The sequence below is a fragment of the Wallemia ichthyophaga genome (assembly GCF_000400465.1).
Source record: "Wallemia ichthyophaga EXF-994 unplaced genomic scaffold scaffold6, whole genome shotgun sequence".
NCBI lineage: Eukaryota > Fungi > Basidiomycota > Wallemiomycetes > Wallemiales > Wallemiaceae > Wallemia > Wallemia ichthyophaga.
The window spans coordinates 254,157-281,199 of record NW_008806279.1 but is presented as its reverse complement, the minus strand read 5'-3'; the positions used below and the strand labels follow the sequence as shown (position 1 = coordinate 281,199).

At 45.2% G+C, this 27,043-nt stretch overlaps 13 protein-coding genes and 1 non-coding gene across 14 annotated transcripts; 7 read left to right on the top strand and 7 right to left on the bottom strand.

Moving 5' to 3' along the window:
• Positions 1-72: 72 nt before the first annotated feature.
• J056_003968 (Amino-acid permease inda1) lies at positions 73-2,047 on the bottom strand (the record flags this gene model as incomplete). The annotated part of the gene is made up of 4 exons (XM_009269177.1): positions 73-1,545; positions 1,593-1,644; positions 1,691-1,827; positions 1,874-2,047. The coding sequence occupies 4 exons, from the start codon at positions 2,045-2,047 to the stop codon at positions 73-75; spliced, it is 1,836 nt and encodes a 611-aa protein (XP_009267452.1).
• A 466-nt stretch (positions 2,048-2,513) lies between these two features.
• J056_003967 (uncharacterized protein) lies at positions 2,514-4,529 on the bottom strand (the record flags this gene model as incomplete). Its single annotated transcript, XM_009269176.1, has 5 exons — positions 2,514-2,603; positions 2,652-3,318; positions 3,364-4,083; positions 4,145-4,380; positions 4,437-4,529. The coding sequence occupies 5 exons, from the start codon at positions 4,527-4,529 to the stop codon at positions 2,514-2,516; spliced, it is 1,806 nt and encodes a 601-aa protein (XP_009267451.1).
• A 315-nt stretch (positions 4,530-4,844) lies between these two features.
• On the top strand, positions 4,845-5,662 carry J056_003966 (Nicotinamide riboside kinase; the record flags this gene model as incomplete). The annotated part of the gene is made up of 3 exons (XM_009269175.1): positions 4,845-5,349; positions 5,394-5,451; positions 5,500-5,662. The coding sequence occupies 3 exons, from the start codon at positions 4,845-4,847 to the stop codon at positions 5,660-5,662; spliced, it is 726 nt and encodes a 241-aa protein (XP_009267450.1).
• Positions 5,663-5,747: 85 nt separating this feature from the next.
• J056_003965 (Zinc finger protein sfp1) lies at positions 5,748-7,245 on the bottom strand (the record flags this gene model as incomplete). The annotated part of the gene is made up of 2 exons (XM_009269174.1): positions 5,748-7,033; positions 7,080-7,245. 2 exons carry the CDS (start codon positions 7,243-7,245, stop codon positions 5,748-5,750), a joined length of 1,452 nt encoding a protein of 483 aa, XP_009267449.1.
• Positions 7,246-8,103: 858 nt separating this feature from the next.
• J056_003964 (Pre-mRNA-processing ATP-dependent RNA helicase PRP5) lies at positions 8,104-11,125 on the top strand (the record flags this gene model as incomplete). Its single annotated transcript, XM_009269173.1, has 3 exons — positions 8,104-8,279; positions 8,330-10,970; positions 11,018-11,125. 3 exons carry the CDS (start codon positions 8,104-8,106, stop codon positions 11,123-11,125), a joined length of 2,925 nt encoding a protein of 974 aa, XP_009267448.1.
• Positions 11,126-11,215: 90 nt separating this feature from the next.
• J056_003963 (uncharacterized protein) lies at positions 11,216-12,350 on the bottom strand (the record flags this gene model as incomplete). Its single annotated transcript, XM_009269172.1, has 3 exons — positions 11,216-11,765; positions 11,810-12,080; positions 12,128-12,350. 3 exons carry the CDS (start codon positions 12,348-12,350, stop codon positions 11,216-11,218), a joined length of 1,044 nt encoding a protein of 347 aa, XP_009267447.1.
• Positions 12,351-12,781: 431 nt separating this feature from the next.
• Positions 12,782-13,149, top strand: J056_003962 (Fruiting body protein SC1; the record flags this gene model as incomplete). The annotated part of the gene is made up of 2 exons (XM_009269171.1): positions 12,782-12,882; positions 12,936-13,149. The coding sequence occupies 2 exons, from the start codon at positions 12,782-12,784 to the stop codon at positions 13,147-13,149; spliced, it is 315 nt and encodes a 104-aa protein (XP_009267446.1).
• Positions 13,150-14,734: 1,585 nt separating this feature from the next.
• J056_003961 (uncharacterized protein) lies at positions 14,735-15,179 on the bottom strand (the record flags this gene model as incomplete). The annotated part of the gene is made up of 3 exons (XM_009269170.1): positions 14,735-14,903; positions 14,953-15,044; positions 15,090-15,179. The coding sequence occupies 3 exons, from the start codon at positions 15,177-15,179 to the stop codon at positions 14,735-14,737; spliced, it is 351 nt and encodes a 116-aa protein (XP_009267445.1).
• Positions 15,180-17,208: 2,029 nt separating this feature from the next.
• Positions 17,209-17,289, top strand: J056_004990. The gene has a single exon. It is a non-coding gene; the product is annotated as a tRNA-Ile (tRNA).
• A 779-nt stretch (positions 17,290-18,068) lies between these two features.
• On the top strand, positions 18,069-18,476 carry J056_003960 (uncharacterized protein; the record flags this gene model as incomplete). The annotated part of the gene is made up of 2 exons (XM_009269169.1): positions 18,069-18,259; positions 18,308-18,476. 2 exons carry the CDS (start codon positions 18,069-18,071, stop codon positions 18,474-18,476), a joined length of 360 nt encoding a protein of 119 aa, XP_009267444.1.
• Positions 18,477-18,822: 346 nt separating this feature from the next.
• J056_003959 (Succinyl-CoA ligase subunit beta, hydrogenosomal) lies at positions 18,823-20,309 on the bottom strand (the record flags this gene model as incomplete). Its single annotated transcript, XM_009269168.1, has 5 exons — positions 18,823-19,142; positions 19,190-19,857; positions 19,919-19,995; positions 20,044-20,223; positions 20,274-20,309. The coding sequence occupies 5 exons, from the start codon at positions 20,307-20,309 to the stop codon at positions 18,823-18,825; spliced, it is 1,281 nt and encodes a 426-aa protein (XP_009267443.1).
• Positions 20,310-20,957: 648 nt separating this feature from the next.
• On the top strand, positions 20,958-22,287 carry J056_003958 (Protein bir1; the record flags this gene model as incomplete). Its single annotated transcript, XM_009269167.1, has 2 exons — positions 20,958-21,368; positions 21,421-22,287. The coding sequence occupies 2 exons, from the start codon at positions 20,958-20,960 to the stop codon at positions 22,285-22,287; spliced, it is 1,278 nt and encodes a 425-aa protein (XP_009267442.1).
• A 147-nt stretch (positions 22,288-22,434) lies between these two features.
• On the bottom strand, positions 22,435-23,916 carry J056_003957 (Autophagy-related protein 18; the record flags this gene model as incomplete). The annotated part of the gene is made up of 6 exons (XM_009269166.1): positions 22,435-22,643; positions 22,688-22,770; positions 22,822-23,417; positions 23,466-23,689; positions 23,742-23,815; positions 23,864-23,916. 6 exons carry the CDS (start codon positions 23,914-23,916, stop codon positions 22,435-22,437), a joined length of 1,239 nt encoding a protein of 412 aa, XP_009267441.1.
• Positions 23,917-24,760: 844 nt separating this feature from the next.
• Positions 24,761-26,894, top strand: J056_003956 (Putative proline--tRNA ligase C19C7.06; the record flags this gene model as incomplete). Its single annotated transcript, XM_009269165.1, has 2 exons — positions 24,761-24,992; positions 25,054-26,894. The coding sequence occupies 2 exons, from the start codon at positions 24,761-24,763 to the stop codon at positions 26,892-26,894; spliced, it is 2,073 nt and encodes a 690-aa protein (XP_009267440.1).
• Between the last annotated feature and the right edge of the window lie 149 nt (positions 26,895-27,043).

Genomic DNA, 27,043 nt, shown 5'->3' with positions numbered 1-27,043 from the left:
TGGCGATGATGCAAGATTAAGCAGGAGTATGTGAATTAGTTATTTTGTTGATGTTTAGGAATAGAGGTGAGATTAATTGAATAGAATTTGCCAGATACGCTTGTGAATAGGCGCATTCTTACGAGCTTGGCGTTGTGCATTGAGGTAGTCAGCCGTAAGGAAGACCTTTCTACCCGTATCCAAATCAATATCTTTACTCCTCGTTGGCCATGACGTCTTTACGAAGAAAGATTGACCATAGAAGAGCAATCCGACGGGCAAAGCAAGATAAGCCTGGAAGAACTCTGATGCTCTCTCCATTCCATTCATGCTACCCTCTCCGATAGGGAAAACACCGATGTAAAATTGTGCAATAAGGATGAGGATAATGACGAAACCTGCGAAATAGCTGCCGAGGATACCTGACGCGCTCTGGTATGGGATCTCGTCTTTAGTGTGACCTTGCTTGTACCAAGCAGTACGGAATCTGATGTGACAGACGCAAATAGACAACCAAGTGAACAAGGTCGACAGTGCACTGACGGCGATCAGCCAATCCAAAACCGTTGATCCGTTGCTAGCCAGGGCTAGATATGCAAGTGGGCCGAAGAGTAGCGAGATAAATACTGCATTCAGTGGTCTACCAGCTTTATCAACCTTAGAACACCATCTCGGCAAAAAACGCTGTTGGGCCATAGCTTGTATGGTACGGGATCCACCGTAAACAGACGCCAATGCGATAGAGGTGCATGAGAGCAAGATAATAGTGTTGATGAGGTGGTCCAATCCGTTCACGCTAGCTTTGCTCATCATGATAACGAATGGGGAGGTAGCCGATGGATTTTCGCTACTCATCAGTCTAGAATCGTCGTATGGGACATTTAATCCTATGATGATGACAGATACGAAGAAGATGATGAAAATTCTCCATATGACGGCCTTGATTGCTGATGGCATCACCTTAACAGGATCCTTGACTTCTGAAACGGCGATACCGACAAGCTCTGAGCCAGCAAATGAGAAACCAGCTGCAACGAAAACACTGCAGACGCCCTTGAAACCATTCGCTATACCGTTGTGCAACCCTGGTCGATGGTAGTACTCACCGCCGAGGTAATTGTTGTAATCACCAGAGTCAGGACCACCACCGCAGTTGAAGACGATTCCTGAGATGATGAAGAGTAGAATGACAGCAACTTTAATGATAGCCGACCAAAATTCCTCTTCTGCATAAGCCTTATTGCCGAAGATGTTGATAACGATGACGACAACGAAAAAGACACTTATCCAGACAGCGTTCGATGTGTATATATCAAATATATTGCCATCCCAGTACTGTATCGTCTGCGCGATCGCTGTGAGTTCGAGCGGAAGGACGACGACCCATTGGAGAGCATAGAGCATGCCCATAGCATAACCGACATTCTCATCTATAAACCTATTTGCCATAGCATAGAAACCACCTTCAGCTGGGTATAATATTGCGAGTTCACCGATAGCGTTGACAACGCAGAACAGCGTGACAGACATGATGAGCCAACCGATAATCATAGAGACTGGGCCACCCTGTGAGTTTGTTAGGGCGTGCTATTGATATCCGCGACTCAACCCACGTTAGCCAAAGCACCACCTGTGCTAATAAACAATCCGGTACCAATAGATCCACTGCGGGAGCGTTAGAAAATACTATTAAGCTCAACGCTTCACCCACCCGACAGCAATCATCTGTAGAGATCTGCCAGGGATATTTTTCTGTAAGACACCGTCCGACGCTGCACCTTCAATTTCTTCTTGAGCAATATCACCAGAATCGGTAGCAACAGCCACACGGGCAGTGGTCGCAGGGGCCTGCAGAGAAATCAGAAATGAGCCAAGAGTACAAAGAGCCACTGACACTCCTGAACGAGTTGAACGACAGACCGAGTCTCGTCCAGATGGATTCTTGGGAGGGATCGTATGTTTCTGGGGCATTGCTGACATCCGGCGTCGAAAAAGACGTCTCCTTCTTGTCGTCTATTTTGGGATTGGCGCTGGACAAACCAACGATCTTCTCCTCGTCGTGCAGCATTTCTTTCTAGTCTATCACAAGTGTTTTTAAGCGCTGATTATTTTAGAGCACTCGTTTACTCGATCCGATTTGGTCGTATAGGCGCAACACTCTGATAAGAGTTTTTGCACTTAAGGAACAACGGAGTCACTGGCAGATAAAATTTGCCATCTGAGGCCCTCTACGCATAGCCTATCTTGCTGTGTAGAGCGCGCTGATCATTATAGACTAGGTCACGCTTCTCCTATTTGCGGATTTTTTTCAGCCTAGCAAATGATGCGTCTGCTAGCGAAGGTCGCTTAAATAATGGTGTAATAGATGGAGCCAGGGGTGCTTGGAGATACTGCATAGTTTACACACGCATTCTGACATCTATACACGCTCGTACGCTCGCACACACATCCGGCGCTCTTTCCATATTGGTAATTTGTTATCAGTATCTCGGTAGTATAATTTATGCGCCAAATTTAAATGATTTAATTCTCAATTAGAGGTATAGTGTGCTCCTGCTCGCTATAGCGTAGACTACCGATTGGATGTGCGCAGAAACGTGTAGTGGTATCACACTCGCATCAACCTATGACGAGTCAGGCATTTTACAAGGAGATAGTAAGCATCTACTCACAATATGTATGTTCTCCGTACCATGCACCTTCAATTTGCTATCCACAACTGCCCCATCCTCTACTCTGCCCATCTTCGCAGTGCCTATAGGATGATACTCTCCAGTTACCTTTTCCCTCACAAACGCCTCCCATTCTGCATTACTGGTTACTTGCGGTCCTGGTATGACCTCCCTCTTCACCAACTCGCTCAGTGGAGACTGACCAGCTATCTTGCGCGTGTACTTCAACGCAGCTTTTTGTAGTAGCACGTCGATAGGTTGTGAGAGATACTGATGATCGATATGAGGTTGTGTATATGGGTCGGTGCTCTTTATGTGCACACTACCTCTCGCAAATGCGTGCTGGTTGGCTGCAAGTAGTGTGGCATACGTCTTGTTAGCTTCTGGAGCATGGTGCACATCAGCGAAGAACCCGACATTGATGTATTCACTCTGCGTCACTTTCCCGCTTCTAAGGTATTCCAGCTGCTTCTCGTATTGTTCTTTGTATTCGCCCTGGTATGTCTCCATCTCCTTCATCAGCTCAGATAGCAGCCGTTTGTCGTCGTCGTCCAGTATCTGTTCAGGTGTGAGATACGCAACGCAAACATTGGCCTGCTCGAGAAGAGAGAGCTCCTTTGAGCGCAGTTTGGTGAGTTCTTCCAATGCTATCGATGGGTCGGAGTGTCTGTGCGCTAGTCAGTGGCGTTCTGAAGCCATATGCATCCCTCACACTAAACCAATACTCCGCACCGAGTTGTCTAATTCGAATACAGAGGTTGAGTATGTGTGGTCTTGGAAGTTTTTTCCCACATTAGGCTGATGCATTACCGTTTCGATTCCATATTTCTCTAGTATCCCTCTGTCTCCAATACCACTCAGCTCCAATACCTGCGGTGTTGAAATAGCCCCCGCCGCTAACACCGCCTTATTGCGCACGCCAACATTGAGCAGCTTCCCTTTGTGTATATACTCTACCCCAGTAGCCCTAACTGAACCGTCAGAATTTTTTTCGGTGAGGATCCGAGACACGGTCGCACCATCCAACACTGTCAGATTGGACATGTGTCGCACAGGTTTGAGGAACGCAGATGCGGAGTATGATCTTGAAAAGTCGCTAGGGTCCATTGTAATAGGTGACACAGTTGCTCCAACATTATCACCACTGGCTGAGTTCACGTTAGAGGGATTTCCCAATCTCTTCATTGACTCCAGCCACTTTTTATCTACCTCTGTTGCAAAGCGTGGGTAGCTCAGATGAATTCCGCCGTAAGAGCCGAAGTGCTGCGAATCCACTTGCTCGTCCAGCCCAAACAGTTTGCTAATCTGTTCGGAGGGAGGGTGAAATGTCTCAATTTGTTTCATCGCCTCGAGAAGGCTATCCCAATTCCAGCCTACAGCGCCCATCTCCTCCCAAGCGTCTATTTCAATGTCTGCCGGTCTATTCCACAATCTGAAGTATGATGTGTGATGTGAGCGAGGGGTGTTGGAGTTGGAGTGCACGCCGTGCCTACAGGAAGTTTACAGCACTGCTACCACCTAGAGTGCGCCCACGCGGCATTGGGATGCTCAAACCCAAGTCATATTTCCAATCGATGTCGGAATTCAGCGTTGAGCCGAACATGCCTGCAACATTCACCGCGTCACGGTGCGCAGAATCAGGACCTGCTTCGAGTACGAGAACTGAAGCGCCACGCTTCACGAGTCTGTTGGCTACTACGAGCCCCGATGTGCCTCCTCCGACAACCACCTATCCAATGGCACGCGATGAGATACGACGAATAGCGTTGCAAATAGCCAACCTACATAGTCGAAAACTTGCGGGGAGTTTTGGGTGTACAGTAAGCCGCAGATTAGTACCGTCAGCGATATCAACAGTACTTTTGCGGATGTATTCATTTCTTATGATAGCTGATACAGCTGAAGAGAAACACATGCTTGGAAGTACCCGAAAACACAAACAAAAAGCGCATTAACAAGGTAAATAGCATGGCAGGAATATACACTTTGTATTTTTACACTAATTCACAGCAAAATCTCAATTGACTTGGCATCGCTGCAGATCTGTGAGCAGAAACAAAGCAGCGCACCTTGACATTATGGTTAAATAAGTCACAGATTAGAGTGCGTAAATATGGAAGGGTACACAAATGAGCCACGTGATAATCCCACCGCGATTGTGGATTCGTTATCATATCAACTTCCATCACCACCATGAAAATAATTCTAGTCGGCGTAGGCGGTAGCTCTTCATCGGGGAAGACGACGCTATCTAAGAAGCTGCTCAACGTGCTTCCCCAGTCGTTCATAATCCATCAGGACGATTTCGCACCACCAAATGAGCAAATTCCCGTAGATCCCACGCACAATGTGCAGAACTGGGATGATCCAGATAGTTCAATTGAATGGGATAGATTGATTGAGGTGTTGCAGCATGTCAAAGCACAGGGAATGCTGCCAACTTCCCACAAATCGCACGATCACTTGCACCCGCCTTCGCAGACTAATCTAGTAAGCAACGAGCTCAACGCTAAAGAGATAGCACTGCAGAAGAAAGCCAAGGAGATGTCCGATGATGTCGTCTACGCACTCTTAGATGGATTCCTCTGCTTCTATAACAAAACGGTACTCGATTTGTTGGATGTGCGGATATTTCTCAACGCAGATAAAGGCACCCTCAAGCACCGCAGATCGCTTAGAGAGGGCTATGCTACAGCTGGTGCGTTGCTCTGCGTCCGCATTCAACGAGCTAACTGGCTAAAGAAGGCGATGTGTGGATAGATCCGCCTTTTTATTTCGACGATATTGTCTGGCCAGCGTAGTAAGTGATGCGAAATCGTAAAACACACCGCCTCACCAGAAATACCAGCATCAAAGCTCACAAAGATGTCTTTGTTAATGGCGATCCAGAAGCTGGTGTTCCAACGCCATACGTGCGAGACATCCACATCTACGACTCTACCAAGCTAGACGTAGACGAAATACTCAGCAAAGCTACTATAGACATAATAGAATATTCTAGGATAAACTAGGCGATTGTCATACAACAAAAATACATTTGTAATACAAGTATTTAGGAAAGAAGTTTGAGGACCTTTTAATGCAAGTTGCGCTCATTTAATTTACTGATTCTTCGGGTTGCTTTGAGTTCATTATGCTGGCTTCGTCAACAGCTGAGAAATCCAGCGAGTCAAGTTGCGACTGGTCATGTATCACTGAACCTTGATGAGACGTTTGTTCAAATGATGGCAATTGATTCACTGGGCCATGATCAGGTGTTGGCTCGAATGACGGCAACGGATTCACTGGGTTTACTTCGAATGATTTGCCATCTCCATTGTCATTAGCGTATCCCCTATCAATGGTAGGGAATGATTTTGCATTGCTAATCTCACTTCCATGATGCTGCATTGAGGGAGGGAAATGTATTTGATCTTGGTTGGGATGTGGCAAGGCAGATGTCGATGGCTCGGGTACATTGAATGGAACATTATCATCCGGATACCCATACGCATCGTCCTCTTCTTCAACATCGTCATCATCATCATCGTCATCTTCTTCGTCACCATAATCATCTTCTTCTTCCACATCGTCGTCGTCGGCAGCCTCTTCATCTTCATCATATTGAATACGCCTGGAGGAGCGTCTAGAAGAGCGACGCGTACCCTTTGGTTGCTTTGGTTGTGGCGTTGAGACTGATTGCAAATTGGACTTGCCAGCAAAACCGCCTGACGCCTCATGCAACCTCCTAGCTGATCTTCCGTGTGCGCCTGAGTGATCCATGTGGTATCTGAAGCCGTTGGCGTTCTTCCAGCGCTTGTTGCAACCAGGGACTGGACAAGCATATGGACGTTCTGAAACAGCAGCTTCGTCGCGACTGAGAGTTTTGAGTACACCGTTGCAGTTGCCGTGATTGATATGGTACTTCAAGCCATTCCTATTTTTCCAAGTCTTTGAGCACTCTGGGTTTGGACATTTGAAAGGACGGGGATCAGCCTGGTCTGGAACCTGGGAGAGTGCATGGGCCATTGCCTCCTCAGCGGTATTGTACTTAGACTCATCGTAAGCAGGGAAATTTGATCTCCTAGCCATCATGTTCTCGCCCTTGATCTGAGTGTCTGGAGACTCAATCATCCTGAATCCCAGAGTCTGGTCTTGGAAAATAGGAGCAACGGTAGGCCTCATGGCTGGTGGAAGAGCGGACATGGAATCGTCGCCTACGCCGTCTTCATCATAAGCAGCGTCTTCTTCACTGCCGTTCTCTTTAATATCGTGGACATCGTTGAGAAGGTGATGGGAGGGTTCAGCGTGAACAGAAAAAGTATTTTGCTGTCTTTCATTGGCATTTGAATTTTGGTCACCATACCAAAGGTTCTGAGATACGGCGATGTCGTTGCTCGCGCCTAAGATACGTAATGAGTAAAAAACTTGACTAAAACAGCGACCAACTTCTCAAATAATCAATCTCTGCAATTGGCATAGTCTCTGTACATTCCTCTCGCAGATGCGCTCGAAGATCGCCTTCATTGACGAAAGCCTTTGAGCACGAATGGCAGCGTGGATTCGCGACTTGAAAGCTATTTAACTGTTCAAAATATTGCAGCTGATCGTCCATTTCGCACCGGCGCTCTTTCTTTGATAGTTGAGTTGAGAGAGATGAATTTTTTTGCAGCCGCGAGATTTCATGAAAATTGTAAAATCGAGCGATGGCGGATTGAGGTGTGGTACAGGGGTTAAGAATCTAAATGATTTGTATTTTTAAGAAAATATTTTGCAAAATTTGTTTAGTTAAATTTTAATAACGCCATCCAGCAGGTTGTGGTGGGATAAAGGGGAGGTCACGAGGTCTTTTAATTGGTGCCAATAGAAGCACGCTTATATCCAAAGACTTTGAAGCTCACTTAAAGCTCTTTTCGCGTCGCTAGGAAGTCTTTCTCTAGATGTATTTCGGGCTATATGTCACACACGCACTAAGAAATACATGAGAAGTACTCTCGCCACATAACCAATACTCTACAGACGCGTATAAACATACTTTCAAAATTTTTGCAGGCGTAATATTAACATAGTGAAAATCAATGTGAAAAGCAGGTGCAAAGATTTTCAAGTGGGGGCTTTTGGGGGAGATATAAGATGTATGTGGGAGATTATAAAATATCAATCAACTAAAAAAATCATGTAATGGCCTGGTTTCATTTGGTCTTCTGAGGTGGTTTCTTCACAGAATAAAGAACTGATTACGTGACTGCTATCCGATAAACCACTAAATCTAGCTACATATATCTCCAAGCCATATTACACTTAAAATCCACATGATGGTAAGACGCTAAGAGATGCGCAACGTGTAATCAACCTCAGTAAGCCTGAATTGAATAATAATCCCAATAAGCATTCACAGCATTACAAGTCGCTGGAATTTAATGTGTATTCGCTTCTTGACCAACTACCGTCATCTGCTCAAACAGGTAAATCGATGCCAGCTCGTACTTCATCGCCTGAATCAAATAAAAGATACCGCCGCGATAGAGATGGCGAGCCAGACTACCACAGATCTGGGCGTGAACGTGACAGACGTGAGCGCGAGAGAGAAAGGGAGAGAGATAGAGATAGAGATAGACGCAACAGAGATAGGCACAGGATGAGGTCAAGGTGAGCTGATTAACAGCCCAGCTTATCTTTCCCATTCATCATTCTTCCAGGTCACCCCCACGCTCCGATAGACGTGACAGAAGCGATAGACTCCCGGATAAGCCTGCAGAGGCTGCCTCACAACCTAAAGAAAAGACAGAAGACAGAAAGAAGCGCATGGAAGCCTTCTTGGCTGCTCGTAAAGCTGCAAAGGCTAAAGATGGCGCAAGTCAGTCTCCAGGCCCATCAGCCACTGCATCTCCCATTCCTCCGAACAATCCATCTCAACAGGCTTCATCACAAAAACCCATCTCTTTAGGATTGAAAGGCTTCACAAATCGCAACATCACCACAAAAGCTGCGACTATGGACGATGACGAAGAGTCAAGCGGCTTAGCTATGCACACTTTACCACCAGTACAATCCTCAGCACCAACTGAAAATATCGGCGGCGATTTAGAGTCAACTGAGGATCAAGCTGATAAAGGTGACAAGATGGACGTTGACGAAGCTGCTCAAGAGGAGGAAGATGAAGACCCACTCGATGCTTTCATGAGCGGTGTTAAAAGTGAGGTTAGCCGCGTCAACGAGTCTGACAAGAAGCGTATGGGTGATGTTTCAAACTCTTCAACTACAGCTGCTCGTTTTGACGACGCAGACGATGAAGAGGAAGAGGAGAAGAAGGAGGAGGATGTTTCCAAAATGTCAGCTGAAGATATTCTAGCTTTAGCGGCTAGCAGAGTCAAACGGAAAGAGATCGCCGTCACTGATCATGACAAAGTTCAATACGAGCCATTTAGGAAGCAATTCTACAATCCACCATCTGAAGTGCAAAATATGTCAGAAGAAGAGGCTGACAATCAGCGTTTAATTCTCGACGGTATTAAAATTCGTGGTGTTGAGTGTCCAAAGCCAGTGACCAAATGGTCGTTACTCGGTTTGCCTTCATCCTGTCTCGAGGTGATCAAGTTCCTTCAGTATGAGCAGCCGTCATCCATACAATCTCAAGCTTTGCCGGCTATCATGAGTGGTAGGGATGTCATTGGTGTTGCCAAGACCGGTTCTGGTAAAACAATAGCCTTCTTGCTGCCACTTTTCCGTCACATAAAAGATCAGCGTCCAATTGAGAATCTGGAGGGTCCAATAGGTGTGATAATGACGCCAACCAGAGAACTCGCCGTACAGATCCATCGTGAATGTAAGCCGTTCCTCAAAGCATTGGGTTTGAGGGCAATTGCAGCATATGGTGGTTCACCAATCAGTGAACAAATAGCAGAGATGAAGAAAGGTGCAGAGATCGTTGTCTGTACTCCTGGTCGTATGATTGATCTGTTGACTGCAAACTCTGGCAGAGTTACCAATTTGCGCAGAACTACGTATTTGGTACTCGACGAAGCTGACAGAATGTTTGATATGGGTTTCGAGCCACAGGTAATGAAGATTATCAATAATGTCCGACCAGACAGACAGACAGTCCTATTTTCAGCTACTTTCCCGAAACAGATGGAGTCACTAGCTAGAAAAATTCTGCAAAGGCCACTAGAGATTACTGTTGGTGGTAGATCTGTTGTCGCGCCTGAAATTGACCAGCAGGTTGAAGTTAGAGAAGAGTCTTCCAAGTTCAACAGACTGCTAGAAGTACTTGGACAGACATACAATGAAGATGATGATGCTAGAACACTCATCTTCGTCGATAGACAGGAAGCAGCTGACAACTTGCTATTCAATTTACGTATGAAAGGATACGTAGCGATGAGTTTACACGGTGGAAAAGATCAGGTGGATAGAGATCAGGCCATCACAGACTTCAAAAATGGAGTTATACCAATAGTGATAGCCACTTCGGTCGCAGCGAGAGGATTAGACGTAAAGTTGCTGAAATTAGTATTAAACTACGACACACCGAATCATCTAGAGGATTATGTTCACAGAGCTGGTCGAACTGGTAGAGCAGGAAACAAAGGCACGTGCATCACCTTTATTACACCAGAACAAGAGAAATATTCCGTTGATATTGAGAAAGCTCTCACAGCATCGGGTGCAAATGTACCCTCCGAGCTGAAAGCCATGTCCGAAGCATTCCTGATGAAGGTGAAGGAGGGCAAAGCGACAGTAGCCGGCTCAGGATTTGGTGGTAAGGGTCTTGACAGATTCGAGAAGGAGCGTCAAGACCTCGAAAAAGCGCAGAGAAGTGCCTACGGCGAAGAGGAGGAAGTTAAAAAGGATGGCAATACGAACGCAGCTACAAATGAGAAAGTATCCAAAGAGACAGAAGATATGTTTGGTGAGATCAAAATCCAGAAGGGTCCAGCACCTGCTGATTATAAGCCACTCAATACTGGTGCTGCATCTGCATCTACACCCGACACTAGCGACATTAAACCAGAAAACGCTAACTCCGCAGTCGCGAAAGCTGCTGCTGTTGCGGCTAAGATTAGTATGCAACGTGGCGCAGCTGCTGCGCCGCCACCTAACGGTCCGATTAAGAACAAAGATCCTGATGCTACCGATTATCATGCGATCGTACCAATCAATGACTATCATCAGCGTGCAAGATGGAAGATCACCAACAAGGAAACTATTGTCTATCTCAATGAGACAACTGGATGCTCGATCACTAACAAGGGTATCTATTACGAAGCTGGTAAAGAACCAGCACTGAGCGAGCATCCGAAGCTGCACTTGCTAGTTGAGTCGAACGAACCGGAGAGGGTAAGTATTGTGTTGCAGTGCGTCCTATGGCTTACCCAGAAGTACAGGTCGAAAAGGCAGTACGTTCAATTAAGTCGATACTTATTGAAGCTACACAAGCAGCCCTTGAGTTCGACGGCAAAAACCAAACAATGGGTCGCTACAGCGTGCTCTAAAAGGAAAAAGTAATGTATAAAGTTAACTTATGAAATCATGTTCCTTAGAGGAGCTGAAGTACAACTATTGATATGACAATGTATATATATCTAAAAGAAAACAGCGAAGAAACCCATTCTATGAAGGTAGTCGGCGAGCGTACCTAGCCAAATGAAACCACCCAGTTTAGAATTACTGACAAACTTTGCCCAGCAGTCGGTGGGGTTATCAAGATTGACTGTTCTGAGTTGCCATGCTAAGTGGACAGCTGCACCGCCAGGCGCCAGAAGATAGAAGGGAAGGGTAGCATCAGCGGCATAACCAGCGACAGACATGAGACCGACGAAACCACCCGAGAAGAGTGTGAGAGCAGGTTTAGTCTGCTCGCCAAAGAGAAGCGCCGTTGACTTTATACCTGCGTATACGTCGTCCGTTTTGTCTTGATGTGCGTAGATGGTGTCATAGACGATTGTCCAACAGAATGCACCAGTGTAGAGTGGCAGTACAGTCTGCCAGGCGCATGATCCCGCGATAGCTGAGTAACCTAGTAGAGCACCCCAGTTAAATGCCAATCCGAGCACGGCTTGCGGCCAGTATGTGATACGCTTCATGAAGGGGTAGATAGAGACAAGAGAGAGCGATGATGCACCGAGCAGAATGCTATCATCTATTTAGAGATATGTGAGAGTCAGTCTTGCACCCACCTGTACACGTTCAGTTGAGTAAGAATACCCAGACCGGCTGATAACTGCAATCCCAAGAATCCCACTGCCTGAGTGGGAGTCAAATCACCTGCAGCTAAAGGTCTTGTCTTTGTGCGCTCGACTGCTGCGTCTAGTTTACGATCCCAGAGATCGTTGATCACGCATCCAGCGCCTCTCATAATAAGAGAGCCAGTGCCAAACAGTGCGATGTATTTGAGCATCTCTGTCGGAGTCGTTTGCGTTGCACTCGAGGCAAGAGTGATAGACCATGCTGCAATAGTTGAGATGGAAAACGCAGTGACTTAGGGGAAGGCTCACCACATGGCCAGAATAGCAGGAAGCTTCCGATTGGCTTGTCTGCTCTGGATAAGAGGAAATATGGTCTCCATTTGGTAGGAAGATTGCGGAGGATGACAGACTCTTTGGGCTGTGCCGCGTTGGCTGGTGTCGTAGAACTAAGACGCGACTTTACGCGCAGTTTCAGCAACAAGCTCGTATGGCAGCTTTTGTGCGGCCTTGCTAACCCCGCGAATCTTATCATCACTCACTCACTCACTTCGAAAGAGCACCGTATCAAATATTTACCCGGTACACGCCAAATTTTGTCTATTTTTCCACACTCTTTGACTAGACTGTAACATAACATGTGAATATAATTTTTATATCCGTCCTTCCAGTTCTCAACACGCTGCCGACAGCGTAGGTATACATTCATTAGGGCTTTTTTTGCTACGTTCAGTGGATGCTTTTTAATGTAGCATTTAATTAAGGCTCAAAGCCCAGAATTAATTCCTTTATTAAAATACCAAATGCGTGACTCAATTGAACGCAAATTAGTTGTTTCAATTGCATTCAGCGCCTTAAATGGAAATGAACAAGCAATTCATGTTCGCAAATATCGCCGTAGCTGCGAAATAAGAAACGCACCAGTATGATCTCCTCTTTTCATCAACAACTACATCTTCCATCAACATGACTCGTGCTACCTCAATCGCTCTCATTGCTTCCCTCGCTGGTGCCGTCTTCGCTACTGAGAAGGTCGGTGACTGTGCCGTCGAAAACGTCAAGTGCTGGTGAGTATATTGATCTTTTTCGCTCAGGAGTTCGTACCTAACACAAACGTCAGTAACGAAATCAAGGACGTCAAGGATCTCGACGAAGGAACTGCCTCTCTCATAGATATCCCAGAACTTCTTGGTCAAGTTGGTCTCCAATGTAGCCAAGTACCTGTCCTCAGTGTTGCCATTCAAGATATGTGTAAGACTACCACCAGCTGTTGTGAAGGTACCACCCAAAACGGTCTCATCAACATCAACTGCTCTCCAATTCCACTTGTTTAAGGTGCGCACAGAGTCGATGATATCACTCGGATAATTTGTACTTTTTCATTGAATGTTTACCTTTTTGATAACTTTTCTCGTAATACTTTATATATTTTATTGTGATGCTCAATATTATGGTTGCACCGCACCACCAAATTTACGACTCGGCTCTATGTCACTGTGATGACTTCAAGATGTGTTAATGACTTTAAAGGGTACGTTAGCTACTTTTTTTTGAAACTATTGAACACTTGAAACATTAATCGGTTATTCTATTAATAATATCTGCTCGAAGTACCCTGAAAAACCAAGCAAGTGAGAAGACGGATACAGGGATACTGTGTACTGACAATTTGAAAGATTCAGCAACACCATAATTTCCATAGTATCTTCATAATTACAAATACGTCTGCATATCAGTCCTCTGCTCAATTCCCACCGAGTTGGATTTCCCGACTAATACCTATTTCATCTCAGATGGCTGATTTACGAGTATTGTTAATATCCAATTAAAAAGGCTTTAAATATACTTCTGAATGATCTTTTTAAGATTAAGCCAGAATTTTATCTCTGAGGTACCAATGGCGCCCTGTAGGCTGTTTGGAAGTTTTAATCTGAAATGGCTCTGGAGCACGCTTAAGGGTAGATATGGAGTATTGTACATGCATCACTGATAAAAACAAGTATGGCTAGCCGATAAAGACCAGCTCCCAATATTTCACGGATTCATCCTTTTAGACGCGATTTATGTTTTCTGAAAAGTAGCGTCCACAGGACTTAATGCTAGCTCCAAGGAAAAAAGTACTATACATGCGATCGTAGCATACCAATTAGATGCAATTCATGTAAAGAAAAGTGGGGGTCAGGCCAACTCTGAAATTGGGAGTTTGGCTTCTGAACAGTGTGCATTTCAAGATTTCAAATGATGGGGGTAGAGGAGTGATTGAGGATGCTTTAGACTCTCAGAAGCATTTAAATGCAGACTTCCATTTTTGGGACATTAATTGGCTTATGAGATGACTTTACTAGGTATCAGAGCTTCTTGAGGGTGATTAGGGCTCTGCACAACGCCTCATATATCGTACACAGCTATATAACTCTCAAATATTCATTGTTACAGATAGTTATCAGAATTGGCCATATTCGCACCACTAACACTCAGCTTGGATTCAAACATGCCATTCCTTGGTTCCAGATCAGGGAAGAAGATGGATTTGGCGTGAATAAGACTGGCAAATACATTGGGCTTTTTTGTTAAGAGTCTATAGAATTATACTCGATGGTTTGGGACATTGCGAACAATGGATGACGAGGACGGCGTATGGTGCGAAATGGAAAATGTAGAAACAGGTTAAAAAACAAATAGATGCATCCGCAATTTCCGAGGGGGCTTCTTGTAAACACATCTTGCCAAGCAGTCATTGTTTTCTCAACGCGTATTCTGCATAAATGTGTATTGCACAAAGTTTTTAGGAAACATAGCATTCCAATCTGATGCTTTGTTAACTCGCTTTACTCTTTTCCTGGTAAAGATGGAGATGGTCTGCGGATGGTCGTCTTCTATTGCGCAAGTGATTTGCTAGAAAGAGAACGTCATTTCCAGTTAGCCTAGAAAAAATGAGACATCTGCGACACCCTCAGACTTGGGGATATTAAGAGACTCAAAGATATTTGGGGTTACGTCTATGTGATCACTGTTGCAACCCGGGCAGCAATCGACAACAGGTGCTGAAATTGTGTTCCCATTGCTATTGATTTCGACATTCATTCCGCTTTCATTTGAATTTTAATTGGAGGCTTCAATTTTTCGGAAAGACTTACCAAAACGCTTTGCAGTTCATTTCAGTGCTCAAAGCCACACCCATGTCGGACTCGTCAAGTTGTCTTCCACATGCACCAATTCCAACAGAGGCCTGATGCGTTTGTTTAGACAGGAAAAAGGCAGTACGTATACTCACATTGTAAAACGTTGCTTTTTGCCCATTGACAGGAGCAGCGATAACTCCAGCAGCCAACCCTGCAATTGTGATAATATGTGCAAACTGCATATCTTTGAAGCAACGATAGTGAGCCTGATAAACTCTTAAGTAGCATACATACGCACTGGATTTAACCTAAGACAATGATCTGAAGAGACTGTTTGCACAGAAGAGTATAATTAATGATTCCACTTATATTAGATACATGGAATGTTCTAAGGCCCAATTAAGATATTTGGAAAAATCAAAGGCATACATCTCCTAAACCAGCGCCAATGATAGCTCAAAAGCAGACAATGCATCACAGAGATGATCAGAACGTCATATGTATATTGTCTTCGCTAGTGCTAATTGAATCTAGTAATTAATTTACTTGTTTCCGAGCGGGTATACAGCATACGGATTTGGATGTTGGTAATAGACGCCGTATGTAAAGCCCAATTTGGAAAGTGAGAAGACACGCAAGCAGGTAATTACGGAAGTATTAGATTAAACAAGCTGAAGAGTTCAAAGATCCATTGCTTAATGATACATTATTGCGCTTAAAAATTTAGGTACCATTGATGCGCTTTATCAAAGAGTAAAAAAATAATGCAGAGAGGTAAGTTTCGAAAGCCTCATTCAATTTTCTTTCTCATAGTCACTTCCACCAGTGTATTCTGAGCCTTAATTATCTTGTTCAATTACCTCATCCTCACTATCTTCCTCAACTCTGGACGTGTACGCTGTCTTCGATTTGCGAGGGCGCAATGTGCGCATCGGCTGTGGCAATTGACATGGAGGCGGAGGCGAAGCCTTCAGAGATCGTACTCGAGGTTGCGCGCTCTGCGGACATGTCTCACTTCTGAAATCGCTTTCCCGAAGTAAGGCTCTGCGTTTCAACCACATCGCATCTACATCGACTTGCGTAAGTGTTCTTAAGCCATTAAGATGAGGCTATATCGTTGTCTTGTTACCTCTGAATGGAGACTTAGAATAGACTACGGCACCATTTTGCAATGGGGACAAAGAGGAGTCATACTCTTAGAGAGTGTGCCACTATCTTCCCAGAACACTACTGTACCGTCTTCATGCTGGTCAAACAATTTCTCAATATGAATCAAGTATTGATCCTGGACCATGTAGGACCAATTATTAAACACCATTGTTTTGCCTAATTTGTGTGTACATTCAGTTCAAGAGATCAATGTCGCCGAGTTCTCGTCATCCAACGATACCATGCCAAAGTCAAAACACAGCGTTTTCAAAGCAGGAAAACAAGACCGCAGACTAACATTTCGGAGTAGAATTTTTCCTCATTAGTATCGAGAACCCGCCTTTACAAACGATCAGATCTTTCTCATCGTTACGGTCCTCAAATTTCTTCAGATTGGAAAAGGATCTTACTCAATTTTTTACATGAAATCAATTTCCTTTCTTGAGATGGTTTGATTAACCTTGGTTAGCGGCCCACTGAGGTGAAGATCGTATAATATGAAGTCGAAGAAACCTGCACAAATGAGGCTAATTGAGCCACTATCCCAGCCAAAAAGAAATTTAGTTTTCGCAGATATGAGCCCCAGGGGCAACGTCTGAAATTTGCTGATTCTGATCATCACTGCAGATAAGGAAGTGAGTCGCGGGAAGTATAGAGTGTTTACAATTCAATGCGATAAATATTTCCCTGAAGAGTCCCAGTGGCTGAAAGAATACTTTTGGACTGCATTTAGTGCACGAATTACTTCGTAAGACCTCCTATCACCTTCTTACCGCCATCTTGCCGATAGATAGATAGAAATCATAATATATAGTCAAAAGCGTTACAGTAATTAATAATATTCGTCTATCTATATGCCTTCTTACCGCCCACCCCCCCCTGCGCTGCTTCTGATGATCGAATCATTTGCTTCATAAGTAGCAGTATTTAACTAACAATGTCCACGCTTTTCTTGCTCGAGAACCTGAATGGCTGCCTAATTTCATTATAGCTGCTTTTTGAAAATAGAATATCCAAAAAAAAAAATATGCAAAAGTCCTTATGAAATCGACATTGAATGAATACAAGCTCATTTATTTTGTGTGATAGTTTATATTTAAGTATGAACCAAGAGTTTGCACAGGTCTCTTAACTCAGTTGGTTAGAGTGTGGAGCTAATATTAGATCACTCCAAAGTCGCAGGTTCGAGCCCTGCAGGGACCAATTCTTTTCTTTTTTGTTCAGCAACCTTTTGACTTTTATGTGCTACCTAAAATGCCATGAAAATTCGAAAGACTGCGTTTTTATGCGTAAAGTCTTATAAACATTTTGCATACTGCGACAATGATACAATGTCTCAATTACTCATTGCGTGTGCTTGCGGCCGCAATGTGAGACAGAGCCGTCGACTGTTCGATGAATAATCCCGGTAAGCGGCGATTTTGAGTTGCTTGTTAGAAAGTTCTAAGAATCGTTAGTATAGTTGACGGATGCCCGTGGCTGGCGGAAGCAGTTCTGGATCCATATATTACACAGACAGCTAAGCTGCAAGAGCGACAATATGAGGCCAAAATGAAATTAATTGTACTGCATGAATATAACATACAATAAAGTATCTCAAATGCGCACCCAAAGCACACATAAAGTTTGCAGCTTGCCCCACAAAAGGTACCTTAACGAACAAATGCAACGAGAGGAACATAGACGGTATGGTGTTGAGCTACGGCTGCAATGCAAGCTAAGCTGGCAAACGGCTCACCTAACAAAGATCATCCGCTCCGGCTGTCACACGCAGCCGGTAGCTTCTCGACTCAGTTGATCTGAATCACAACGTCAAGAAGTCTCGAAAATCTGGCAAATAAATAAGAGAGCTGTGAATAACTCCTTCTTCTTTAGCTACAACTCAATCTTTTTTTAAGCGCCAGACGCAAGTTTACAACACTCTCTAAACAATAAGTGGGTGAGCCACACATGCTGCATGGTATTGCTAACGGCGTGCAGATATGTACTTCACACAAATCGCTACTGTTGTCGCAATTGCTGCTGGTGCAGCTGCTTCTCCTGTCGCACGTCAGAACAGCGGCCAAGCAACATTCTACCAAGCCAACGGCGGCACTGGATCATGTGGACAGCAGCTCAGCAACTCACAAATGGGAGTTGCAGTGAGCTCGAACATGGGTTGCACAAGCATGTGGTAAGCTAACAGCAGTACATTCTTTATATCCACTCACTTTCGACTCAGTGGCCAGAATGTCCAAATTGAAAGCAACGGTCAGACAGTCTCGGCGCCAGTCGTCGATTGCTGTCCAAGCTGTGAAAGCAACCACATCGACCTCCTTCCAAAGGTTTTCGAGTCCCTCGGTATCTCACAATCTGAGGGTGTTGCTCCAGTTACCTTCAGCTTCAACTAAACGCCATATGATTGCAATGTGTGTTGATCACACTATATAGACAGGCTGTCGCTCTTCGAAACAGCCTTCCTCAATATTCAAGAAAATCTCATATAAAAGGAATTTCTCAGCTCGTTTGCAATTCGAGATCATGGATTGATCTACGTACTACTCACTTCCCAAAGTATATTTTATCTCAGTTTCTTCGCAACTTGCGTCCAACTGAATTGTGTTATTGAACATCATTCATTTTTCATTAGCGCTTATACTTGCAAGTCTCTTGTGTGTTTATTGTGCATTGTATATTGTGTATTATGCAGCCTATGTTGAAAGGAAATAGTTATTGATTAGGTTCGTCTACAAGAATTTAGTTTGATGCGGCATATTCATTGGCTTTTTGAACAGAAAGTCTTGCACCCTCGTCAAGACCAGTAGTAGCAAAGATTTTGAGTCCAGATTCCGAGATGAGTTTTCTGGCTTCTTCCGACTTAGTACCTTGGAGACGTACGACTAAAGGTACCTTCAAGTCAAGTTCTTTAGTGGCTTTGATGATACCTTCAGCAATCATATCACAACGCATGATACCACCAAATACATTTACGTAGATTGCACGTACTGACTTCTCAGTCAAGAGGAGTTCGAATGCCTTCTTAACTGCTGCTGGGGTAGCTGAACCACCAACGTCAACTGGGTAAAAGTTAGTATAGAGGACAAGCAACAACTAACCAACCCACGGAAGTTGGCAGGACTACCGCCCTGATGAGTGAGGACATCCATGGTTGCCATGGCAAGACCAGCACCGTTGACAAGACATCCAATGTTACCATCAAGCTTGATAAAGTTGAGACCGTGCTCAGCAGCTTCGACTTCTTGTGGGTCTTCCTGTGTTGTGTCACGGAGCTTAAACACTTCCTCTTGACGGAACTCAGCGTTCTCGTCGAATCCGAACTTGGCATCCATGGCCAAAACAGCACCATCCTCAGTCTCAGCGAGAGGGTTGATTTCAATTTGTGTCATGTCCTTCTCCTTGAAGATCTTGTAGAGGTTTTGGAAGATACCGGCGGCTTGCTTGATAGCATCTTCGGTAGAGAAGCCTAACTTCTTAGCGACATCCAAAGCTTCAGCTTGTGACAAGCCATTTTGGAAATCGATTGGAGTTTTGACAATCTTTTCTGGGGTGTCTCTGGCGACCTCTTCTATAGACATACCACCTTCTGAGGAGGCGACGAGGACTGGACCGAGAGAAGAGCGATCGTTGAGGATAGCGGCGTAGTATTCCTTCTTTGGAGTGCGACGCTCAGCGAGCATAACTGCTGAGCAGAGCTTACCAGCTTCACCCGTTTGCTTAGTGATGAGCTTGGCTCCGATCATCTTTGAAGCGAGTTCTTGAGCTTTTTCAGGACTGTGGGGGTGATTGGGTGGTTAGACGAGTGAATTGGCCAAAATAAATGAGAAAAACGCACGAATCGATGAGATGGACACCAGATTGGAGACCGTTGCTGAAGTGACCCTTACCACGACCACCAGCGAGAACTTGAGCCTGGTGTGTACATTAGACGGATAAGCCGCGACGAGCAGCCACACGCACCTTGATTACGAGCTCGTTCTTGTCAAACTTCTTTGCAGCAGCCAAAGCCTCCTCAGCGCTGAAAGCAGGGATAGATTTTGGTGTGTTGACTTGGCCATTGGCGAGCATGGCTTGAGCAGCGTACTCGTGGATAGATAAACATCTCTTCTGCTGTGCGACGGCAGATCTGGCACTTGATGTCTGATGGATCGGTCAATGACGGAGTGGATGCAGCTGCGCGGTAATCTCACTTGAGCGAAAACTCTGCTGGCTTGTTGTCTAAACATCTGTGAATTGTGTCAGTATTCCTGGCTGTGGGTTTCTGGGTGGTAGAATTACAGTGAATGTTGGGTGTGGTAAAGAAAGAGGCTTAACGAGGTAAAAGGAGCAGAAATTTTGTGATGTTCTTGTGAGCTGTGGGTGAGGGTATATTGGAGCCTTTAGGCTGCTTCGGTTGGCTTCTTGGTGCGTGATGGATGCGTCACCTTTTTTGAGGCACAGAAGCACGAGGAGAATGAGGCTGGAGATGCGCGGGCCTGTGGTTGCGCGCAAACACCTCCAGAACTCTATTTGGATGTATTCGCTGCTCAAAAAATGCAGCAGATGAATTCGCTTATGCGGATAGAGCGAGGCGATCAAGCAGATGCGATCAAGCAGATCAAATGGCCGGAAAGTGCGCGTATATGTCACCGTTTCTATCCATCTCCAACCGTCTCTGCCAAAAAGCTGCTTCTGATGACTTCACTCAAAGTCAAACGGATTCGGACAACACGCCAAAGTCGACAAGCCAACCCCTAAAGATCTGCAGAGCTATAATATTTCATTAAATCTACTAAACGCGTTTTCAATCACGCGTCTGAACGATATGCTCACTGTAATAGTTTCAACCACCACCACCACGGCAGCGCACCCAACGCAAACCAAATTACGCAGAAATGGAAATCCAGACGAATCGCTTAAAGAGCTATAATAGAGCGTATCATAGAAATACACTGCATCTCGATATCGAAGAATTATCGAAAGCGGGTTTCTACGCAATGGATTCAAAGTCTGATAATGTTCATTGCGCGTACTGCGAGCTTCAACTACGTGATTGGAAACCTGATGATAATCCACACAGGTTGCATATTGATTTCGCTCCTCAATGTCCGTACGCTAAAGTGGTTTGTGGTGTGCATGTTGATGCACTCATATGGGGCGATATAGACGCTGGACGGGATAGACGCAACTACTACGAAGACGAACCTCTTCAGAATGGTCGTGTTCCACGTAGTAGACCGATGATCGACGCCCGTAAACAGACATTTGTGAAATGTGTACGACCACTCGTTGTATCTGTACATAAGGTGTGATTTGTTTTCTTCTCAAGTCAATTCCAGTTTTGTTAACACACTACAGCTCTCACTTGCCGGATTCTCTTATGCACCTACTACCGAAGCGTTTGATTGCTGCCAGTGCGTACTCTGCGATCTAAGTCTTTCAGACTGGCAGAAAGGCGATGATCCAAATGAAGAACACAAGAACAGATCGCCACAATGCTCATTTTTCGACGCGAAATCAGTCAAAGGGACTTGCCCTCAACCTAAAATCACAGATACCAAGATAGATACCACGGGGGTAGAGCCGGAGCCAGCAGCGAAAGGAGGGAGGAAGACAAAGGGCAAATCTACATCGAGAAGCGCTTCATTAGCTACCGACAATGATGAAAGCGAGATGAAATTGCCCAAGAGAGGTACGCGCACACGCTCACAGTCGAGACAACCCGAGGAGTTCCAACAGCTCGCACAGCCGAGACAGCCGCCATCGCGGAGGACAACATCAAGGACAGTGTCACAGCAGAAGAAATTGTCAACGAAACCGACACAGCTGGAAGATGTTGTAGAGAGTCCAAAGAAACCACTACCGCCAACACCAAAAGAAGACAAGAAAACTGATCCCACGACAAAATTATCACCATTCCCTGAACTGAGCAATAGTAATGGAGTTAGGTCATCGCGAAACGCGCTTAACCAGATGAACAAATCACCAAGTCGATTGAAGGAGGTTGTCAATAAAGAAACTGAGGAAACGGATGAAATCAGCGCAGATAACAGCGGACAGAACAACGACAGGACTCTTACTTTAGCGGAGTATATACGGAAGTGTGTCACAGACGAGGCTAACAAAATGCGTCAAACGGGTGAAACGCAGATTAACAAGTTTGAAAGTAACGCTAAGCGCGGTGAGGATGAATTGCGAGCAAAGTTATCGCAAGCTAGACTTTAGTTGATAATCTTTGTTTATAACTTATTATTAATGTAATTGCTGTGTTAATTCGCGGTTGTGAGGGTATACAAGAAGACAAGTGATTTTGAACGAGACGTGGAAAGGTGGATAGTGATAGCTATAGATTCCATCCATGCGATTACACTCTCACTCCATACTGTCGAGGAGATTGTACTGCTTAATTAGCGTACATTCACCTCCATTCTCGAGATCTATCGAATATGAGTAGAAGAGTCCTTGAGAAGAGACTACCATTAGTTGAGGAAGGGTTGAGGATAAACCAACGCGCGTCTCTACGCCCCTTTCTGGCAGCTTTGCGAATGCAAAGTCACGAGACGGTTCCCACATTTCTGTGACTGGAAGTGTGTTAGGAGAGAGCACATGAACAAGCCTGACCCACCTCCACGAGGCAGATGCTTAGAGATGGAACCAGCACCACTAGTCAAAGCCTTTCCAAAGCTAAGACCTTTTTGCGATATGGACCTGAAGTGGGATGAGTAAGTGGGCAGTGAGGAGTAGGAGCTATGCACATACGTTCCGAGTGAAGACCTCCTCTTGCCATCAACAAAAGCTTCATAGCCACCAAGCATTCCAGCCTGGTTCGCCAGTCTGTCGCTTGTCTCAGAGGTGATATCGTCGTTGTTGGAGGAAGCACCGTCGAAACTTCTTCCAACCTTGAATATGTGTATGGTATCAGTAGCCGAGCTGACAGCGAGCAGAGTAGAGACCTGATTGAAAGCGATAGAGTAGACTCTGGCTGGGTATGAACCGCGTCGGAATTGATAGAGCTTATCGGCGGATGGGAGACTAAAGACGCGAATGACGGTGCCCTTATCGGAAGCAGTTGCAAGCATTGAGGAGGAGCTATTGAGAGCCAGGGAAGCGACGGGAGACTTGTGTGCAGATAACAAGTTTACGGCTTGTTGTGAGAGTGTGTCGAAGATAATGACGTCGCCGTTGTTAGAGTGAGAATTAGCGTTAGGCAGTGGCGGAGGAGCAGCAGAAGAGGCGGTTTGAGTGGAAGGGGACTGTGACGGATAAACGAGATAAGAGGGGTCAGAGGAAGACGACAGCGCAACGACAGCGTCTGGGTTTGGGCAAGTTTCTGAGTTCCAGATGAGTTTCATGTTCTGGGAGTGCGATTAGAGGGATGAAAGTGGCTCATGTTTTCCACCCACAGATACATCGTACATGTATATCTCCTTTTCGAGGATTACGATTAGGCGTTTGCGATTCAGCTTGACGCCAAGGATCTTTGTGGGGTAAAATAGGTCGCAGATAATGGATTGACGCTTAGTGTTGACAATTTGTAGCTTTCTGTCAGAGTTTCTGTCCAAACCGCCTACGATTGCGATGAGCGAGGTGCAGAAGAGCATCTCAACGAGAGAGGTGGCGCCATCGTCTGCTTGAGGATTAGAAGGGTGTGTCGGGTGCATTTTACAGGCGCTGCTCACTCTTTCCGTGGATTCTGCCAAAAGGCTCGCAGTTCGCTATAGCGTATCCCTTTGTAGTCCCGACAGAGACGCAGCTGTGTTGGCGTGTTAATTTGTGTATGCATGCAAATATCTCATCTCACCTGTAATCCTGGTTTAAAGATGCAAATAGAAGCTCGTTGTTAGACTTGGGCATGATTGATAATGCTGGGTGGTTGGGTGGATTGGTCCAAGCCGTTATCGCTCAATATTCTGAGATGGTGATTGTGATGGCGTGGATTTGGATAGGATGTGGAGACGGTTATTCAAATCGCTGTCGTCGCTGTCATCTTCCCTACTGGAGATGTCCAACTGCTTGTGCGTTTGATATGAGTTTGATAAATATCTTAGAAGCCACAGCACATACACGCTTGTAATACACTCACCAGTACTCACCAGCACTTGCAAAACTCATTTCCATTTTCAGTTGTGCCCCTAGACACTCCCCCCTATAAAACACTGCGCGCTTCTTGTTCTCAAACCACCACGTGCTTCTTCTTGGTTTTCAGTGGTGAAGTAAGCTAGCAGTAAGAGCAACAGCAGCTTCACCACTGAAGCACTTGTTACTGTGAGTTGCCCTTCCCAGTAAGAGGATTTGTGCCGCAGATGATGAAATTTTCAACATATTTGGAGCGAGCTGCGGCTAAGAGCTACCAAGTCAACCATCTTTCGGGGCAATATGCGCACATTTCCCTTCAACATTTAACATCATTTTCTAACAAATCTTCAGAATGCATGTGTTACTACAATTACACTCACATCGGCGTGCATATGTCTGCCCAGCTATCCTGATACTTAGTTGGATTCCTGGTCCTGTTTTTTTGCGCCAAAAGAAAACTTTTCCCAACGTTTGACCTTGAGTGGATGCTCGTGAAACTCAGGGATAGGTTAAAGGGATAAATGCATTTGTATAAATTGATAGAATGAAATTTTTAGCTTAGTTTAGATATCTAGTTTTGTCTGCTTGTCTTCTCTGCCAGTGCATGCTAAAACGTCTGCAAATGACATTAACAGATTCATTTAAAAACCTTAGCTTGTCCAAGCAGGCGGATTCAACAGCCACTAAGACTCTTCTATTCAAGTCAAAGAAGTCTCCCGTCCCTGTCCTCGTCCTTGCAGACGCAAATGCACCAACTTCAGCCAGCGACATTGGAAAGAAGATTAATTTGAAGGATTTGAGAGCAGCAGATGATTCCTTGTGGAATTCTGTTTTAAAATCAACTAAAAACGATGGTTAGTCGTCGATCCATGCTTTCTCCTTGTCTTCTCGCTAACGGTGCAACGACACACACAGCATCACCATTCAGCTTGGATTCTGACTGCCACATCGTACTTGATCAGTCACTCTCACAACTCTCTACTCCTATCCAAGTCAAGGGGCTAGACGGTCAATTCACTTCGATCGATGCAAACACCTTAACAGACATTTTGCAGTCGAATGCCTCAAAATTCGATAAGCTCGATTTCACAGCATCTCCAACAGCATCAGCACCTTCTGCAGCACCTTCCCCAGCTGCTCCTACCTCCCAACAACGCAAGCAGGCAGGCAAGATCGAGGGAGCAGCTGAAGTTGCAATCGGTATTCGCAAAGATGTTGATTTCCCCAACTGGTACACTCAAGTTTTACTCAAGGGTGACATGTTAGATTACTACGATGTATCCGGCTGCTACATTCTCAAACCGTGGTCTTTCAAAATCTGGGAATCTATCCAGAAATTCTTCGATGGTGAAATCCAGAAGATTGGCGTGGAGAACTGCTACTTCCCACTCTTCGTATCATCACGCGTACTCAACCGTGAAAAGGATCACATTGAAGGTTTCGCACCTGAGGTAGCCTGGGTGACGAAAGCAGGTGAATCCGATCTAGACGAGCCAATAGCCATCAGACCAACTTCTGAGACTGTCATGTATCCATACTACGCCAAGTGGATCAGATCGCACAGAGATCTTCCACTGCGACTTAACCAATGGAACAGTGTCGTTAGATGGGAATTCAAAAATCCACAGCCATTCCTTCGCACGCGTGAGTTCTTATGGCAAGAAGGACACACGGCGCATATAGACCACGACAGCGCATCGCAAGAGGTTGACTACATCCTCGACTGCTACAGACGTATCTATGAGGAACTTCTCGCTGTGCCTGTCATTCCCGGTGTCAAGTCGGAGAATGAGAAATTCGCTGGAGGTTTCTACACAAAGTCTGTCGAAGGATACATCCCAACGACGGGTAGAGGTATTCAGGGTGGAACATCGCATGGCCTTGGACAAAACTTCTCCAAAATGTTCGATATTACCGTTGAAGACCCAGAGGTTGCAAGGAAGGCTAGAGCAGAAGGTCGTCAACTGAAAGAAGGCGAGGGCAAGAAATATGTGTGGCAGAATTCGTGGGGATTGTCTACTCGCACTATCGGTGTGATGGTCATGATACACGGTGACGATCAGGGTCTAGTCCTTCCACCACCTGTCGCATCGGTTCAGGTCGTTGTCGTCCCATGCGGTATCACGGCTAAGACCACTGCTGAAGATGCAGACGCTATCGAGAAAGGCGCCCAGAGCATCGCTGATAGACTGATTAAAGTTGGTGTACGCGCAAAGGCCGATCTCAGAGAAGGGTACACGCCGGGATGGAAATTCAACGACTGGGAGATGAGAGGTGTGCCAATTAGAATTGAGTTCGGCCCTATGGACATGAAGAAGGAGCAGGCTTTGTGTGTGCGCAGAGCTGTAAACCCTAACCAGGACAAGGACCCATTGCCATTATCACAATTGGAGGACGGTATTCCAAAGATGCTCGACAGGATCTACAAGATGATGTTCGAGTCCGCCAAGGCATCATTTAATGACTCGCTCGAAGTGGTCATGGAGGACTTTGACAGAATCGTTAAGGCTATGAACGAAAAGAAGATACTGGCTATTCCGTGGTGCGAGGAGGTAGAGTGTGAAAAGGATATCAAGGAGCGTACGGAGAAGGCATCAGATGGGGAGAAGGATGAGAAGCAGCCTTCGCAAGGCGCCAAGTCTCTTTGTATTCCCAATGACCAGGACCGTTTCGGTAAAATTGAACACGGTAAGACTCTCTGTGTGGCATGCAAGAAGCCAGCCAAGAGATTTGCATTGTTTGGTAGATCGTATTAGAGGGAGGCGTTTGTTACAGCTTAAGTTTGTTGATATATATTTGATAAAATTGGGTATTTGGGTACATGATAGAGTGAAATTACGAAATCCAAGAGTGAAAGTCGTTCGAAATGTGGTTGTGTGTGTACGTATACATATCTGTCCATCTG